The sequence below is a fragment of the Urtica dioica genome, chromosome 8 (assembly GCF_054948205.1).
Source record: "Urtica dioica subsp. dioica isolate 48M chromosome 8, U.dioica_male_clone48M_v1_H2, whole genome shotgun sequence".
In the NCBI taxonomy this organism is placed as follows: Eukaryota; Viridiplantae; Streptophyta; class Magnoliopsida; order Rosales; family Urticaceae; genus Urtica; species Urtica dioica.
Genome location: NC_142763.1, coordinates 8,477,071 through 8,496,054, shown reverse-complemented (window position 1 = coordinate 8,496,054; position 18,984 = coordinate 8,477,071). Strand labels below are relative to the sequence as shown.

General features: G+C 33.9%; 3 protein-coding genes across 4 annotated transcripts; 1 reads left to right on the top strand and 2 right to left on the bottom strand.

Moving 5' to 3' along the window:
* Nucleotides 1-472: 472 nt before the first annotated feature.
* LOC149387835 (cysteine-rich receptor-like protein kinase 29) lies at nt 473-5,896 on the bottom strand. Its single transcript, XM_089622261.1, has 8 exons — nt 5,578-5,896; nt 5,366-5,405; nt 3,834-4,329; nt 2,855-2,985; nt 2,026-2,236; nt 1,716-1,953; nt 1,279-1,429; nt 473-863 (listed from the first exon to the last, which is right to left on the bottom strand). The coding sequence occupies exons 1-8, from the start codon at nt 5,856-5,858 to the stop codon at nt 525-527; spliced, it is 1,887 nt and encodes a 628-aa protein (XP_089478387.1). The 5' UTR covers nt 5,859-5,896; the 3' UTR covers nt 473-524.
* Nucleotides 5,897-9,721: 3,825 nt separating this feature from the next.
* Nucleotides 9,722-11,985, top strand: HINT3 (histidine triad nucleotide-binding 3). Of its 2 annotated transcripts, XM_089624319.1 has the most exons (7): nt 9,724-10,230; nt 10,333-10,388; nt 10,529-10,586; nt 10,893-10,959; nt 11,189-11,244; nt 11,422-11,475; nt 11,574-11,985. In XM_089624319.1, the coding sequence occupies exons 1-7, from the start codon at nt 10,015-10,017 to the stop codon at nt 11,697-11,699; spliced, it is 633 nt and encodes a 210-aa protein (XP_089480445.1). In that variant the 5' UTR covers nt 9,724-10,014; the 3' UTR covers nt 11,700-11,985. The 2 variants fall into 2 exon arrangements, with proteins under 2 accessions (XP_089480446.1, XP_089480445.1); XM_089624320.1 differs by lacking the exon at nt 11,189-11,244 and having other exon boundaries at nt 9,722-10,230.
* Nucleotides 11,986-13,314: 1,329 nt separating this feature from the next.
* LOC149387833 (uncharacterized) lies at nt 13,315-13,920 on the bottom strand. The gene has a single exon (XM_089622260.1). It carries the CDS (start codon nt 13,918-13,920, stop codon nt 13,315-13,317), a length of 606 nt encoding a protein of 201 aa, XP_089478386.1.
* Between the last annotated feature and the right edge of the window lie 5,064 nt (nt 13,921-18,984).

The following is an 18,984-nucleotide window of genomic DNA, read 5'->3' as shown; positions in this document are numbered from 1 at the left end:
CTTCCTCCACTGTTTTTTTTTTTTTTTTTTTTTTTTTTTTTTTTTTCTGAATCGCTCTCCAGGAGTATGGACACTTTTCCTTTAGTTCGAGAAAAGCAAAGATTGATTATTTGAGTCAAGAAATGGGGATCAGGATCACATTTGGGCTTAAATATTATCGCTTGCTTTTTCTTTTTGCTATATTTGCTAATTTAGTGCTCAGTCGTCCGGTCAGTGTTCTTTGGCAAAATATATAAAATAATAATAGAGGGCCATAAATTCACTCAAATCCTACAGATCATGGATGTCCATGAAACTTTTAATTTAAGTCCGTCTAAAATGGACAAAATTTAAGTAGTGTAAAAAAAAGAAAGCTTAAAGTGATCATATGATAAGATTATACCGAAATAAAAAAGCGTACATATTATAAAAATATTAAAAACTGCACTATTTTAATGATCTAATTGCAACACAACATTTAAAAAAAAAAACCAGAAATATCAATGTGCCAGATACATTTAGTAATCTTACACATATATTCCACACTAACGAGGATAGAATTTGCTGATGGACATCTCATTCAGAGATGCTTGAACCAATTTCTTGTGATCTGCTTTATTTTCTTCAGAATTGAAATCTGACGGAGAATTCGACCCAACGGTACGGCTGTGCAACAGGAACCCCGGTTCAGATGGAACCGGCAGAGACAGAGAGTTACTATTGAGCATGAGATTAACCATGTTCATCGTCGGTCTTTTCGCTGCATTTTTTTGAACACACAATAACGCGATGTGAATGACTCTCATTATTTCAGATCCCGGGCCGTGTCTCACCGCCGCATCCACAATATTCGACACTGTTCCTTTCCTCCAATTATTCCATGTCTGCAGATATATTATTGGGTATAATAGTTAAATAGCCGGCTAAAACTAATGACTTCGTAAAATAGTTGAGATTTGTCTAAAATTAATGAAATAGTTAAAATGTGTCAGTACCGTGTTTCAATATTTTTTTTTTTTTTTTTTTTTTACCATGTAACTAAACATTTTGAAATAGATAAATTGGATAAATAAATTGTCAAAAATTTTATTCAGTTTCGATATTTTTTTGACAACTTTTTTATATGTGAAAACTCAACTTTGACTATTTTGTTGAAAACTTAGAAATTTTAACTATTTTGCTAATCAATAAGTTTCAAATGACTATTTTGTATAATTTTTCTATGATTTTGGAAGAAACATCAAAATGTTGTCGAAATTAAATGTAAAACTAAATTGTATTATTATCAATTTTACTTACACTGCTTATAAGGCCTTCTACATGATCTCCATTATGGAACGAGCTATTTTTTTGTCCGCTCACTATCTCTAAGAGTAACACACCAAGGCTAAATACATCTGACTTCATTGAATAATCTCCGTGTATAACGTACTCTGGAGCCATATATCCACTGCATATAGAATTATAATAACAAATTATTAAGAATATGTAATAATGCATTTCATTTTTTGCATTCATGTGCTTCATTTGTTTGGCATATAAACCTATGCATCTTATGGTTCATAAGGATATATCACACAATATTAAGATTTATGAGGTTTATTAACTACTAATCCCAGAGTTTTGGGAACATTTTCTCTCAAATTGATGTAATGACTGTAGGGAAACAACTTATGATCATATAAACCTTTTGAATTCTCATTATTTTAATGGTATCATTAGATGTGCGTACTTACTAGGTTCCCACAACTTTGCTTGTATTGTCCCGAGTCTGATCCACCATAAACAACTTTGCTGTCCCGAAATCCGCAATCTTAGCATTCATGTCTTCGTCTAACAAAATGTTACTCGCTTTCAAGTCTCGGTGGATGATTCGAAGACGAGAGTCTTCGTGCAAGTAAAGGAGCCCCCGTGTGATGCCTCCTATTATTTTATATCGGCTTTCCCAATCCAACGTTTGCCTCTTGATCGGATCTACAAAATCATTCAGAGTATAAAAATTTCAATTTTAAAACTTAATGATATATATAGATCTGCAAAGTCTACCAAATATGAAGTGATCAAGACTTCCATTCGGAACTAGCTCATAGACAAGAAGCCTTTCGATTCCTTCGAGGCAAAAGCCGAGCAGCCTTACAAGGTTACGGTGTTGAAGCTTAGCAACTAGAGTCACCTCATTCTTGAACTCAAGAGCTCCTTGGCAAGAACCCTGAGCCAACCTTTTTACAGCTACATAGCTTCCATTAGACAGTCTTCCCTGGATCATTAGTACATCAAGACACATTACTTCAAAATTAGGATTTATCTTATCTAAATTGAATCAAAGAATGGTACTTATGGGACCAAAAATATACATGTCTATGCCAAAACTACCTACAATAGTTGAAATTGAGGATTAAAGTATAACTAATCAAACTAACTACATCAAATCGGATCACGAGCTAATAAATTGAGGACCATTTGTAAGTTTCCATCATTCTCATCTTTAAACATAAATCGTCAAGATGTCTTCAAGTTCTTGACGAGGTGACATGTGACTGAGAACGACGTGCCTCCATTGTTTGTGTCCATTCAAAGAATAAGAGCCATCGAGAAAGATATAGCGCCTACACTATTCGTCCAGGAAAGAAAACTTGGAGCGTGAAATTTGTAGAAACGGGTGGTGGCACAAATGATACATCTCCAATTGATGTACGACTTTCTGGTATATATAACTAATATATATATATATATATATATATATATATATATATATATTTCCGAGGAGTATAGCTAATCAAACCTTCTTTTAATAAAGAGAAAATCACGAAAGTACCCATGCCCACAAAAATATCTCAAGAAATGTATTTACACTACAATTAATTGTGACACTTACCTTATACACTGAGCCAAAACCGCCTTGTCCAAGCTTATTTTCGTCGGAAAAATCATCTGTTGCGGCTCTAAGAATCTCAAAATTGATTTGCAAAGACGTCGGAGTTTCTGTTTCTTCAGCTGGTTCGTACATTATATATATTTTAGGTAATCACATATTGTAGCATTCAAATAAATGAAAAATAATACATTATGCAGGGAAATTTATATAGGTTTAGCAAAAAGTGCAAATATGCAAATTCATTGTAGCAATTACAAATTCTTTATTAACTTACTTTCAACTTTCTTGGCTGTCATTCTGACTCTCAAAAAGAAGAAGACCATGGTAAGTAACAACATAGACGTAGCGACACTGGAAACACTGATGATAATTACTCTAGATTTATCGCTCCCATCTCCTGTATGTTTCACAACTTCATATAATTAATTAAATAATAAAAAATTAGTCCAATAGGTTATTAAAAAACATCTTTAATAATATATGGTTTTATGTTTTCACTTTATTTTTCTCTTCTCATCTTATAATTATATTTTTCTTTTTTTAAGAGCATTTGTTACGAATGATGATTAAATCACGACCTCCAGTAGAGATGGTGCGAAATTACCACTACACTAAATTAAGTATCACATAATTAATTAAGTACCAAATTATAACAAATAGCCATTTAAAAGTAAATAATTAGCAAAATAGCTAAAGTTTAAAATTTTCAGCAAAATAGGTAGAATTATGTTACCAATTTTTGTTGGACAATTATTTTAAACAATTTATCACTTTCAAAAATTTAATCTAAGGGTCAGAATTTTTTGAAACTTTGTCATTTTTTGATTGTTTCACTAACTTGACTATTTTGCAAATCCAATATTTTAAATTGACTATTTAGCTAAATCATCCAATATTGTGGCACTAGTTTTCAAAACAAATTTATCTCACTCCAAGCATATTCTACTTGGTGGGTGAATATATTAGCTATTCATCATACCTGGTGGCGGTGACAGAGAAGATATTTCTGGTGCGAGTGCCGGAGGAGACACTGGCGATGTTATAGCCTTCTCCTGCCCATAAAATAATTGATTGTCGAACTTAAAGTTGCAATTGCTTTCGATGACTCTTCCGTCCGTCGTTCCGTTGCAACACCTCGGGATATCGGCAAACACCCTGTTCAAGCAGCTGATGCAGTCGGCCTCTGACAAGTCCGCCGTGCATTGCACCAATGCGTAAATGTTCGTAAATCCCGAAGTGGACTTATTCCCCGTAGCATACTTGCGCAAGTCACCGCCGCCTGCCGCACGACCTTTTAGGTCATCAAGCAATTCCCTAAGATCTTGGTTAAATCCTTCCGGGTCGGATGCGCTTAGCCCATTGCTAACAAAGAGCCTCTTGGGTTGCCCTGCGGCACCGCCGGCCATGGATCGGTTAGAGTAGCGCAGCATGCAACCTTCATACCACCCACCCGCGTCTTTCTGGCCAGGACAAACCTGTGATTTTAAAATTTTCAAAAATAAAGTTTTCAATTTGAATGTGGTACATTTTGTATATAGTTATTTATGGTTCTATTTTTTTTTTTTTTGAATTTTTTGAGTAGTCGCACTTTCGACATTAAGCATTTGTTTTAGCTTTAGCTTCCTTGAACTTATAATTTTTGGTATTTTTAGCCCCTTAATTTTTTTTTTTTGGATGATATTTCCAACAAAAAGTTTCATTTTCAGAGCTTCTAACTATTTGCTCATTTGTGCGTTAGCAATTTAAGCAATTGTACCTTAGATATACGGTTAAAAATAAAATAAAAATGATTTTGAAGAGATTTTTTTTTTATAATTATTTAATTTACTAATATACCGCTCAAAAATGAATTATCTACGATTGTTTTATCAAATATATTAAAATAAGTTGTTAGTAGGGTTAAAAATGTCCAAAATAAAAACTCTGAGAGTTGAATACCAAAAAGAAAAATTAAGACTAAATTGTAACTATTGATCCAATTAAGATGCCATTAAAATTTCACCTACCATCTGCATGGAAAAGCCTTGAATAATTACAATCAAAGAGAAAATATTAAGAAAATTCTATAAATTTTATCGTAATAATGGACAACGAGGAATGAGCCAATTACATTGATTTACAAACCTTTTGAGCGGTTTCAATAAATAAAAATTAAAAAAAAAAAAAATCGAACTCAACTTGAAATGAAACTGTTGAGAAGATAAAAAAAAAGGACCTGAATGTAAAGCTGGCCATATAGAATCCGGGAAATGGGATCCCCTGGTCCCGTCTCATATTTTGCGGGGAATGTGACTCTCGGAACCGTAAAAAATGGTATTGGGAAATCCCGGAACCATTTTTCACGGCACCGGGAATTCCCGGTACCATATTTCACGGTTCCTGGATTCTCATATTTCCCATATTTATTTTTTTTATTTTATTTTAATCATGAATGCATTTAAAAATAAATAAAAAAATTCATATATTTTCAATTAAAATATACAATTTAAAAAATGTGGTACTAAATGGTACTAAATAGGGATCCCAGTTCCGTCTCATTTCCCGGATGTTTCTGGGACAAAAATCCCGGTATCATATTTCATAATATGTTTTTTTTTCCAATTTTCCATATGGTATCAATAATACGGGAAACGAGATGTCGCGGAATCCCATATGACCACTTTTACCTGAAGGACACGGATAGTTGCGTTTTTAAGGCAATCGCGACAAAGGTCTTGATCTACGTCTCCGCGGCACTGTCCGATGGCGTGGACTTTATCGATGTCTCCGAGTCGGCCATCGCCGCCGTACGAGAGGTTGTAGAAGCCGTACCATTACCGTCTCCGGTGGGAATCTCGGCGAGGACGTGGTCAAGGTTGGCTTTATAGTCACTGTTGTTGGTGTAATTGCCTGTGTCGTATAAACAGTAGACCAGCAAGAAATCTGGGACACTGGTGATTGGCTGTGAGGACACGAAAGTGACAATTTGGAAAAGGATTAGAGAGAGGATTATTCTCAGAGCCATATTGTCCTGTACTGTATCACTTCAGCTCTAATGAGATATTAGACGCGCTTATTTTCTCTTTAAAAACGTTCATATACTTTTTAGTATCAAGTTTGACAGTTCAGTCTTCTTATTCATTGGTTGGAAAAGGGACAAGTCTTTTTTGCAGGTCTTGTACGCCAAATATTAAACAGGGGGGTATTAGTCTTTGTTGACTCGCTCGAATTTATATAAAGAAACTATATATTCATATTTCTTTGTTGAGTTTTATATTGAAACAAAAGCTTAAAAAGTTGTAACAGAGTATAAAAAGAAATAATACAGATAGTGTAGTTAATACACGGTTAAAACAAATCTGTTCACAGTTTTGATGGCATCTTGATGTATGGTAAAACGTTCAAAACCGTAGCTATGCACCTCATTAATACAACGATTTTATTTAATTTTAAAAAAAATATGTATGAGAAGGAGAATTTTTATGATTTGGGTAGGTCCAATCCAACTCAGCCTGGGTGTGAAGATGAGCTTATGTGCATCACAGTCCCTCCACAAAATTACGATACTTTTGAAAGCTAAAAGGCCATTTTTTTATATAAACATTACAAAAGCAACATATTTATTCTATTTGAGACTTTTGCAAGTGCACTTCGAACCACAACGCATTTTTTTTTTTTCACAATTACTAATATTTTTCAGCACTTTGTTCATCAATTTCTCATTCAATTTAGCATAGATTTTGACATATAAATAGTCGATATTAAACCCCCTCAATCTTGGATTAGTGGACTCCACTCTAATATTTTTCATAAATCAGCAAGACTATAAATATCAAATACTCTTCAATATCATTTCTTTCAACAGTCTTGCGTCATGTGGCCTCGCTGCCGATAACATGGAATGTATTGATGCCTCCGAATTGGCCGTAGGAGATATTGTAGAAGCTGTAGCGATTTCCGTTCATGACAAGAAGGTTCGATAGAACATGGTTGAGGTTGGCTTTGCAGTCGATGCTGTTCGTGTAATTGTCTCTGGAACCTAGATATTTGATTAGATCATTGTAACTGTTGATGCCATTTTCGTACTTAGATTAGATCATTAGCTATGTGAGCTTTATTCTTGATAAATTGATGATTCGGTTTTCTAATTTATTTATGGAACCTATATAGAGTGGAAATGGTCCAAATTTACGATGTAGAACTTTCAAGTCTTTAACGCGTTAATATTTCAACGATCTCTATTATGAAAGAACGTTTTATAGAAGTAACAGTGAACGTTTACTACAGTTCTTTCACGCCTAGTAAAAAAATCATAATCAAATTCTTTGAACTTTAATGACTTAGCTTATGTCGCAAGATAATTTATGTTTAAATGTTGGATGGGCTTAGTATATATATGTAGTCCAAAAACAACCTCAAATTTCTTTTTTAAAACTTTTAGCCCAACTATTAATTTATTAAATTATTAATCTTTCAATATTCGAATAGTGCCCACGTCCAAATACAAAATTATTAATCTTTTTAATTTGTTGCAACTTAATCTGACTTGTTAGTACAACTTTTAAGTTGAATTTGTAACTTTTTACTGTTATTTTAAAATAAAATGTAATTGATTTAAAATATGAGGAGAAAGATTTGGTTTTTTAAAAAATTAATAATTTGTGTATATTAATGAGGAGAAAGAATTTTTGCACTATAAAAATGAAACAATTAATGTTGAATTAATTTTTTAAGAAAAAAAAGTATTAATTTTTATTAAATATAAGGTTGACACGTGTTTTTTCATCAGATATAAGTAAGTATGATGCAACTAAAATGTAATTAGGTAGTATTTTTGGCGTGAAAAAAAGAAAGTATATGAATATTATTTTAAGTAAGCATTAAGTATTTTTTTTTATCGCTAACCTTTTTTTTTTCGTTTTGTTGTCCTTTTTGTTATTCGTTTTGCTATTTTGTTAGTTTACTAGTTGGTTCGGTGAGTGTTCTTTGGCAAATTATTACAAGTCTAATAATAGAGGGTCATAAATTCACTCATAAAAACAGATTTTAATCATGTAAAGAAAACTCAAAGGTGATCACGGTAAGAGTATATCGAAATAAAAAGTAATAATAAATTTGTCCACAATATTAAAAAAACAAAAGAAAATAAGGTTGAAGGCATAGTAGTAAAAGACCACATGTTTCAAGTGTACATATTATGAAATGATTCCAATTGTAACCCACCATTTTTTTTTACTAGAAATATCAATGTCACAAATATTTTTAATAATCATACACATCCCACAGTGACGAGCAGAAAGGAAGCCAAGAATGTAATTTAAGCGACTAATTTGGAAAAAAAAAAAAAAAAAGTTTAAGGGAAGTTAATTTATAAATTTTTAATGTAAGAAATGTAAAAATAATTTTTAAAAAAAATTGGCAAGAAGTGCAATTTTTATTTTTCCCTCAATTGCACCTCCTTTCGTGCCTGATAACGAGGATAGAATTCGCTGATGAAAACCTCGTTCACAGATGCTATAATCAATGTGATGTGAGCCGATTCAGTTCCTTCTGAATCGAAATCTAGCGGTGAATCCGATCCAACATGATTTTTGTACACTAAAAACACCGGTTTCGAGGGTACCGAGAGAGACAAAGAGTTGCTGTTTAACATGAGAGCAACCGTGGCCATTGTCGGTCTTTTAGCTGCATTTTCTTGAACACACGACAATGCGATGTAAACCACTCTCATTATTGTTCCATCCGTTCAATTTTTCCATGTCTGCAAATATATTATTCCATCCAAAGTTACCCTCTTGATTGGATCTACAAAATCATTCCAATTTATATTAAGGCTTTAATATCAAATGCGTACATGGATATATATTATGTACATAGAACTTGCAAAGCTGACCTAATATGAAGCGATCAAGACTTTCGTTTGGAACCAGCTCATACACGAGAAGTCTTTTCACTTCCTTCTTAAACTTCATTCTTAAACTCAATATCCCCTTGGTAAGAATCCTTAGACATCCTTTTTACAGCTAAATAACTTCCGTTGGAAAGCCGTCCCTGGATGTTAGTCAACGAAGACATGAATTCCAAATTTAAGACTAGGTAACGAAAAATGTCGTAACTAAACTACTCGGATTTTATACTAATCAAGAAAAGAAGTACAAAACTGTCCTAACCACCCAGATTTGTTCAAGAAAAATATATAAACTAATTTTGTAATTGTATTACCATATACTTATTTATTTATTTCAAAAAATAGCCAACATTAATAAGAATCCTAATAATATCCTATCCCCGAATCAACATCTTCTTCTCCAACTCAACGTGAACAGATGTTCACAATCCACAAATCATTTTTAACGAAGAATTCTCTGAATCTCACCGCTGTCGCTGTCGCCGCCGCCGGAGGAAGGAGGGCCGAGGGAGGCGGATATGATTCTTCTCCAGTGACATCGAGAGAGGTATTTGCTAATTCTTTTCCGATGGATTCCGGCGAGAAGCTCTCTGGCTTCGGCTAAGGATTCAACGAAGACGCGGAGGAGGAAGAGAGAGGGACGACCTAGCATCGTCTCCGATCGTGTTCGACGCCGATGGAGAGCGTGCAAGACGGAGCAACCATGGATGAATTTGTCTTCTCTGACTCGTTCATTTTTGCAAGTCCAGCTCGGTGACAGTCAATCTGATTAACATGCTTAATTTTTTTTTTTTTTGTAAGTAATAAACTATACGTTAAAGAAAAGAGTAAAACAAAAGATTAAGAAGTTACGCATAGCTGAGAGAGAGAGAGAGAGAGAGAGAGAGAGAGAGTGAGTGTGTCCCATTCCATTCCACACACTTTCAAACTCCTCACAACCTGACATTATCTATCCTTTCCTGATAAATAATAAACCCCAACAACCTGCCACTCCTATTTTCTCTTTTCTTTAATAAACATACAATACACAAACAAGATTAAATAACTAAATAAATACTTGTTCATTTCCAAAAGAAAGAAACAATACAAACAGATAATCAAATTATAAAAAAAAAAAAAAAAAAAAAAACTGACCAAACCATTCCCCATATCAGCATCGAGACGAAACAAAAAAAACCTCTCTTTTTCTGTGAAGCTTTGAGACAAACAGTATGGCCACGGGGAAGAGTGGTGGTTACCGAACAGCAACAACACTCTCTGCTTTGCCCTAAAAATGGAGGCCCGAAGACTCGCCGTTATCCGCTCCCACATCTTCCCGCTCCGTTCCGAACTCGACCCGACCCGAATCGCTCCTCTTTCGCCTTCGATTGCCTCTGCCTCCGAACGCGACAAGACAGACCAAGAACGGACTCCGAATGAGAAAAACAGTAATCATCGAACCGAATGCGTTTTTTGCAAGATTGTTCGTGGAGAATCGCCCGCTTTCAAGGTAACTTTCTAAATTGGGGTAATCGAAAGTTCAATTCTTGTTTTTTTTTTTTTAAAGCTGAATTCGTTCTTCAATTTGAACATTGTTCGATATGTTATACAGCTTTACGAAGATGACACGTGCTTGTGTATATTGGATTCGAATCCTCTGAGTCGTGGGTAAGGTATCATCGTTTATGCAGAAGGAAAAGAAAATAAGCTTTGATATCAGTTGGTACTTGTCTGTGTGTATATATAAACACACTTCACATGTATGTTTATGTGGTTTTACTTATTATGTTTCTGATTTGGTCCCACAGTCATTCTCTAATTATCCCAAGAGCCCATTTCTCTTCATTGGATGTAACTCCTCCTTCTGTAAGTAATTTGTCTCTGAGTGTGTAGTTTTTTGGGACATCATTTAATATGATATGGTCTTACATTTTTAGTCCAGATCTTATGTTGTATTCTCTGCTCTGTGCATAAATTTATGTCCCGTTCAAGTAAAAAAAAAAAGTGATTCGGTAGCATGTAATTAAATGATCAAGGAGACGAAGAGAAGGGTCTTAAATGCTCTGGTATTTTGCTCCAGGCATTATAGTAATTGTGCTTTCAATTTTCTGAAAACATATTATGGAAAGAAACGTATTTTTGAGTGGAATGAATCGTGATTTTATTACGCAGGTTATCTCTGCGATGTGTTCGAAAGTTCCTTTTCTCAGCTCTGCAATAGTGAAAGCCACTGGTTCCGGTAAATATTTTATTCTTTTCGTAATTGTCAAACGAAATTGCGTTGTAACTTCGAGTTATTTTCCCGTTCTGAATAAGCTAAAGAAGAGAGCTCAAAGACAAAATCAGTCCGTGTGGCCTTACAAGTATTTATCGAGTTGAAATACTGTCGAACATGATTCTGTAAACTAGCTCTTTTTTTTTCACAGAGAACCCATAAATATCGTTTCGGTTTCGAAAATATCATGCAGATTCTTTCAACTTGTTAATTAATAATGGTAAAGCTGCTGGCCAAGTCATATTCCATGTAAGTTCTTTGTTTGCTTTCTTCAGATTACATTTACTTTTAGTAACATTTAAAAATAATAATAATAATAATGTTGGATATTTTTGGCAAAATTTTGTTTCGAATAAAGAAATGCTAAGCATCTTCTTATCATATGATGATGATGATCTATTTTTGGGCATTATCGAAACTTTTCAGACCCACATTCATATAATTCCTCGCAAAGACCAAGACTGCTTGTGGGCATCCGAGGTCTGTTTGTCTCGTCTCTTGTCTCATTTTAACATACATAGAAGTTACTATCTTCGCGATTGTTTGAGACATATCGTAACAAAGACGGTTGTGAACAGAGTTTGCCGAGGCATCCTCTGAAGCAAGACCAAGAAGCGCCGAGGCTCGTGAATCGTGTGCGTGAGCACTTGTCGAACGAATGCAAAAACATCGACCGAGAGAACTCTAGTGTCGTCAGAAACTAGCTTGGCCGTTCGTTCTCTAGTTTTCTGTAAAATCTTTGTGTTTATTCATAGTCGTTGAATACTTGTAAATACTTGGTTTATTCTTTCACATGAACTGAAAGTAAAATAAAAGGTTGCTAAAAACTCCTTGCTTTTTTCAGCCTACTATAGTCGGTCTGGTGCGGTTGAAAGGTCTGTTCTTATTCCTCTGTGTCTCCGTTCGTGCTTTCTTTCTTTTGTTTGTTCAATTGAACGATGTACACTGAATTATGAGCCAGTTGTGTTAAAGACTTTGATAGCTATAATCTTCTTCCTTTTTTTTTTTGCCCAACATTCATCACTTCTGGGAAAACAAAAAATTCCAAGAGTTGGAAAACTCAGTCTGTTTCATCGTTTCTTTTTCTAATCCTCTAACTAGATGTCAGTAGTGTGTGTGTGTGTGTGTGTGTGTGTGTGAGAGAGAGAGAGAGAGAGAGAGAGAGAGAGAGGTGAATTTAAGATCAAATGAAAGAGAAAAGTACATCTTGAAAGTTCATGGTGAAGCAAAAGTTTACAACACAGCTTTTTGGAAAGAAAAGAGAAGATAAATAATACTCAAAGGAACAAAGCAGTAACGAAGAAGACAAGCGCGAAGACCAAGCCGCGGTCGAGCAGCGTTGAAGGTGGTCCGCTTTGACTTTTCTGAGGGCGCTTGCCGTCATTAGAGCCGCCATTTGTTCCCTTTGCTATCCGTGAAACACTGTAATGACCATCGTCGTGATCGTGATCGTGATCGTCATGTTGAATCGATTCAGTACTTGTAGTTACACCATGGCTATCATCTGCATATAAACGTGTAGCAAATGCAAAGCAAATCATGAAGAGAACCCAAAAGAGCAATGTGATCTTCATGGCCTTATGTTTTGAGATTGGAGAATGGAAATGTATCAAATGACCCCCTCAGAGCTGCTTGTTATAAAGCACTTGTTACATTATATTTTTTTATTTTTTTAAAAAATTTGAAGTATTTGGATGGTCTGAAGTTGGAGGTGATAAAGAGGAATCAAACTAGACCAAGCTGACAACACCATACGTGAAAAGAATATCTAAGAGAATACGGTGCTTTCCTTTTTTTCACTTTCTTTTCAATTTTGCCCCCCTTTTTTTTTTTTTTTTTTTTTTTTTTTTTTTATCTTTTTGGAATGATTCCGATTTTTTATTTAACCTAATGACAATTCCTTTTTTTTTTTTTTTTTTTTTGAGGAAACGTGGCCGACACCACGGACAAGTTCATTAAAACCCTCACATATGGCGGAGGAATACCGTGGTTACACACTAAGACAACGTAGATTGTTCAGAAATTACATCGTCCCTAACACAAGGCGGGACCATTTCCGACCAACACGCGTCCGAAAGAAACTTTAAAGAATATCGAGCAAGTTTATGAGCAACCACATTATTCGCCCTAGGGATAAAGGATATGTCAAAGAAAGAAAATTGAGAGATCAATGCCTTTATGTCGGTGAGAATCGTGCCGAGCTCCGTCGCCGGGATGCTCCCACTTTTGATAGCATTAACAATAGCCACGCAGTCGGATTGAACCACCACTCTTTCCAGCCCGAATTGTCTCGCCAAGGACAACCCGAAGACAACGCCATTAGCTTCCGCAAGGGCTGCCGAGAGCCGCCAAGCCTTTAAAAGAAATCCCGGACGCCACCACTTTTCCGTCGGAGTCCCGGATAACGCAGCCCACTTCAAAGCTTCCCCTTTCCGCGTTAGTCGCCGCATCAACACAAATCGAGGTAAGCCCCCGTGCCGGGGCAGTCCAAGCCGAAGCCTCGGGGGATGGCGTGGTCTTCGACGAAGGGGCCGTCGCCGCCTGGATTTCCTCCCAATATCCGCCACACCACTCGACAAGGTTCTCAGGGGTCCAACGGGGTTTTCCGGAGACAACGTTGTTTCTATGATTCCAAATCTCCCACAATAAGATCACATACAAATTAAATCTACTAACCTCGAGGGTCTCCAAAGCCGAAGATAAAAGGCTGATTTCATCATCTCCCCGAAGCGCCTTCGTGATAGTTCCGAACCCGGCAGTTTTCCATGCTTTTCGGGCCCATTTACAGCCCCAAAGCGCGTGCACGATTGTCTCCGGGGCGCTGTAACATACAGGGCAGCGAACCTCCTTAGTAACTTTCCGTTTCTCGAGTATCATGAGCGCCGGAATCCAGCCCTTACACACTCGCCAAGCAAAGATCTTCATTTTCGGTGGGATAGAAAGATTCCAATGATCTCTAAAATTTTCAGCCATGTGCAATCTCTATAAAATCTCACGATTCATAATGATCCCTAAAATTTTCAGCCATGTGCAATCTCTATAAAATCCAATGGAGTATTTTCATTTATGACCATTCGCGAATATCAATAACTAGAATAAACCTCCGAAAAAGATTTTTTAAAACTAAATACACTTTTAATGAAAAAAAAATTTCCTTTCAGTTTATTTATGAATTCCATAACAACTACAACGTCAATAAAAATTAAAAATATAAAATAAAATAAAACTTATTACAAAATAGGCATGAGTCATGAGATAAAGTGATAAACCAATTTGGGGGAGAAATTCCAACAAAGTCACTTTGGGGGCGAAATTCCAACAAACACGTCATTAAATCATGTTTTGACAATATTTATGAACTTATTATCTTTCTTTTTTCCTCTTTTTATTCCTTCCTTTTTTTTAGTGAGTGATGACTTATTCTCTTTTTATTAGGGATGGCAATTTGGTCCGGACACGAAACACGAAACGGTTACGACACGATTTAAAGCGGATTTGGATCTCAATAAATGGATCGGTTCTTAATTGGGTTGAACACGATAACACGATTAAATAATGGGTCAAAACGACACGATTACGATAACACGATAAAAATCCGATTAACACGATTATTAAATGGTCGACACGAAACACGATTACGACCCGCACGAATATGACCCAATTAAAACGATTACGAGTAATAGCACGATTACGATCCAGTTAAACACGATTAATATTATGTATGTAAAATTATTAATTTAAAACTATAAACATAAAATCAATATTCAATTATAGTTGTTTTCAATTACTGATTTAACTAGTATGCCAAATGGGTGTTCTCATAATGACAATTTACAATCACAATAACAATAGTCTCGTAATAACATATCGTATTCCATTTTTTCGGTTTCAATTAAATTCAATTTATTTCGGACAATTACAATTCACATACACAATAACAATAATCTCATAATAACGTTTTGTATTCAATTTTATTTGATTTCAATTCAATTCATATCGAACAACCACAATTCACAATCACAATTACAATAGTCTCATAACAACGTATCGTATTCAATTTTATTTGATTTTAATTCAATTAAATTCATATCGAACAATTACAATTTACAATCCCAATATCAATAATCTCATATTAACGTTTTGTATTCAATTTTACTTTATTTCAATTCAATTCATATCGAACAACCACAATTCACAATCACAATAACATGAGTCTCATAATAACGTATCGTATTCAATTTTATTTGATTTCAATTCAATTCATATCGAACAACCACAATTCACAATCACAATAACAATAGTCTCATAATAACTTATCGTATTCAATTTTATTTGATTTCAATTCAATTAAATTCGTATCGAACAATTACAATTCACAATTCACAATCCCAATATCAATAGTCAAATAATAACGTATCATATTCAATTTTATTTAATTTCAATTCAATTCATATCGAACATCCACAATTCACAATCACAATAACAATAGTCACATAATAACATATCATATTCACTTTTATTTTATTTCCATTCAATTCATATCGAACAATCACAATTCACAATTCACAATATCAATAGTTTAATATTAATGTATCATATTCAATTTTATTAGATTTCAATTAAATTAAATTCAATTCATATAGAACAATCACAATTCACATAGTTTCATAATAACATATCATATTCACTTTTATTTTATTTCAATTCAATTCGTATTGAACAATCGCAGACAATAGTCTCACAATAACATATCATATTCAATTTTATTTGTTTTCGATTAAATTCATATCGAACAATCATAATTCACAATTCACATATACACTAACAATAGTCTCATAATAACGTTACGTATTCAATTTTATTTTATTATTCGATATTTAATTCAATTAAATATCGAACAATCACAATTCAAAATTCAAATTATCCTAGAAAATTTATTAATTCACTTTACATTACCAATGATATTTTTGTATGTAATTAACAAACTATTATTATTTCATATAATTATAAACTTTTATTATTATTTCATGTAACTATGAATTTTTATATTAATATTAAGATATTATATCCCTCCATAACATTCCCTCCTTTTTTTCCAATAAAATTCAATTTCAATCTAATATTTTTATTTTGTTTTACCTCTCTTTCCCTCACTTTTTCAATTGATATTTGACTAATTCTTTGTTTGAAAAAAAAAACAATTAGGTCTGTTGCTCTGTGCAACTTGTCATTAAAATTTAAAAGTAATTATCATTAAAAGTCATTTCACCTATTTCATTGTACACGTTGCAGTTTGCAACATACTTTGTATTGTAATTACGTTTTTTTTATTTATATTAGGTCTGTGGCTCTGTGCAACAATTAGTTTTCACTCGTGATTGGCTTTATGGTAATTACGTTTTTTTATTTTATTTTATCATTTTCTAATTTTATTAGTCTTGAATTTATTTTTGTATTGTTATATTTACTAATTATAAAATTTATGTATGATCAAATGGAGAAGCCGATGTTTTCATAAAAGACGTTTTGAAGTTTAAGTTACGTGATGAGGATGTAGAATCCGAAGGTTCAAGTATTCGTATTGACTAAAACTAATCGTATGTCTTTTTTATTTGTTTTTGTGAAAGATAATTGTATTTTGGAGTTTTATTTTCCTATGGCTATTATGTTTATGGTAATTTTATTTTCCTATGGCTATTATGTTTTTGCTAATTTTATTTTATTTTGGAGTTTTGACTAATTTTATAATTCATCGCAATTAATTGAGTCCGAATGTCTAAACACGATTAAATAATCCATTTAACACGACTATTTAATGGTTTAATTTAAACGGTTATGGATCTGTAAAAAAATAAATGGTCGGATTTGGATCTAGACTTCAAACACGATTAATAAATGGTCGGATTTGGTTCTAACAATTATTTATGCAAACACGATTAACACGACACGATTACGACACGAACACGAAATTGCCATCCCTACTTTTTATTCCTTCCTTAGTGAGTGATGACTAAGTACCTCCTATTAACGTCTACATTCCCTTTTTTTTCACTCTTAGCATTCGATGAAAAACTAGAAAAATATAAAGAAATCCTCGCACTCTCTTTCTAACTTTTTCCGCTTGCTCGAAATAACTCCGAACTCTCTTCAGATTTCATAAGATTTAATCGCATCTATCTCTCACAGACAAAATAATAGAAAACGATAGAAGAAACATGTATAGTCTTCGAAAACCATTTATGATTTTTTATGTTGTGTGCTTTTTGCAATTTAGTTAGTATATGTAAATAGATTGATCGACTTTGTAACCTAATGCTGATCATAAAGATTGTTTGAACTTTGAAAACCATAAACCGAAAGATCATTGTGCAATATATTTTCCTCGAGTAAAATATCAGCTTTTATATATTTTTGTAATACAGGTTGACGAAAGAGACGTTCGTACCCTTTGTACGTCAAGTGCTTGACTCCGGTATCACGACAATTAAAATGTTGAAGGTCAGATTTATCCAAAACTAATCTTCATCGTTTACAATTTACCTTCCTGACATTTCGAATTATAACCTCCCATTTTTTTTCATTTTTGATTAGGAGGTAGTTTCACAGATATATGATAAGGTTGTTGTTGAGCCAACCTTTTGCCATATTTATGCCCGGATTTGCTACGATCTTAAAGATAAGCTTCTCTCATTACGGGTCCTGAACTAGAGGCTGAACGTAGGGACAAAGAACGATTAGTCGAAATCCATACACTAGGAAAAATGAAGTTGATTGGAGAGCTTATGAAGCTGAAGATCTTAACTGAAAATATAGTCCGTCACGTTCTTCAGGTTGGATATGTTTTTATTATTCATTTAATTAGGCTCCATTTGGAACCCGGAAAATGCGAGAGAAAATGAAAAGAATTCAAATGGAAAATATGAGAGAAATTCAAAATTTTATGTTGTGTTTAGAAGTCATGAAAAATTAGAGGGAGTAATAGTGGAAATCGAGGACATACATAGAGAAACATGGTCACCCAATTAATTATTCATTTTCCACACAATTTTTCATATTATACATTTTCTCTCTTATTTTTCTTCATATTTTTCTTTCACTTTTATTTTTCATCATACATTCCTTTCGCTTCTATTTTCCTTCCGTACAAACAACACAATGAAATATGATGGATTTCATTTTCTTCTCTTATGTTTTTCGAGTTCAAAACGGACCCTTAGAGATCACTAGTGTGCGTGGAATTAAATTATATTCATGTTTGTAATTGGCTTGTAAAAAAGACACTCTTTGGAAGCAATCCCGAAGAGTACCCTACTAAGGAAAACGTTGAGGCCGTTTGCATTCTCTTGAACACGACGGGTAAGAAACTGGACAAGAGCCTAGAATCGGGGTGCTTGAATGACATTTATTTCGGCCGATTGAAGGAATTCACAACGAGTCCTAAGTTGGCTCCGGGGATTAAAACCATGGTGCGAGTCTCGCTTGATTTGCGTTCCAACAACTGGGTATTTGTGACACGTGACGAGGGGACTACTTTTCTCTCTTATTAATCCTAATTTACTTGGAGAAGAGATATAATCATATGACAATTTAGTTTAATAAGCAAGCTTTAGTTGTATAACCTTGGAAAAATTTAATTTTTTAAAGAGTACTTGTGATTAGAGATGAAGAAATAGAGATTAGATATAGCTAGAGTATATTTTTTATAAATATGAGTTTGTTTACGAAGGCATTTAGCTCAATTTCTCCTCTGGTCTCTTGTTTTCTTAGGTCAAAGCGGAAACCATTGCTGAAATTCACTCGAGATGAAACGGGTTCTCGGGTCACGCTTGGGCTGTTACATCAAAGCATTAGATTGCATAAAAGCCAATGTTTCATGCTTTTAATTAAATAGCCATAATAAACATAAATTGTGAATATATGTTATGACTATTCCATTCCCTTAATTTTAGAAATTGCAGTCTAATCTTAAATGATGTTCAATTAGAGAAA

Excerpts from the sequence above, each read along its gene's own strand:
- LOC149387835 (XM_089622261.1), bottom strand. The coding sequence starts at position 5,858 with ATGGCTCTGAGAATAATCCTCTCTCTAATCCTTTTCCAAATTGTCACT. Across the intron at positions 2,237-2,854 it reads GTTTTGGCTCAGTGTATAAG|GGAAGACTGTCTAATGGAAG; the intron begins GTAAGTGTCACA and ends CTAATGATCCAG. Across the intron at positions 864-1,278 it reads TAGAAGGCCTTATAAGCAGT|ACATGGAATAATTGGAGGAA; the intron begins GTAAGTAAAATT and ends ATATATCTGCAG.
- HINT3 (XM_089624319.1), top strand. The coding sequence starts at position 10,015 with ATGGAGGCCCGAAGACTCGCCGTTATCCGCTCCCACATCTTCCCGCTC. Across the intron at positions 10,231-10,332 it reads GAGAATCGCCCGCTTTCAAG|CTTTACGAAGATGACACGTG; the intron begins GTAACTTTCTAA and ends TATGTTATACAG. Across the intron at positions 11,476-11,573 it reads ACTGCTTGTGGGCATCCGAG|AGTTTGCCGAGGCATCCTCT; the intron begins GTCTGTTTGTCT and ends GGTTGTGAACAG.
- LOC149387833 (XM_089622260.1), bottom strand. The coding sequence starts at position 13,920 with ATGAAGATCTTTGCTTGGCGAGTGTGTAAGGGCTGGATTCCGGCGCTC.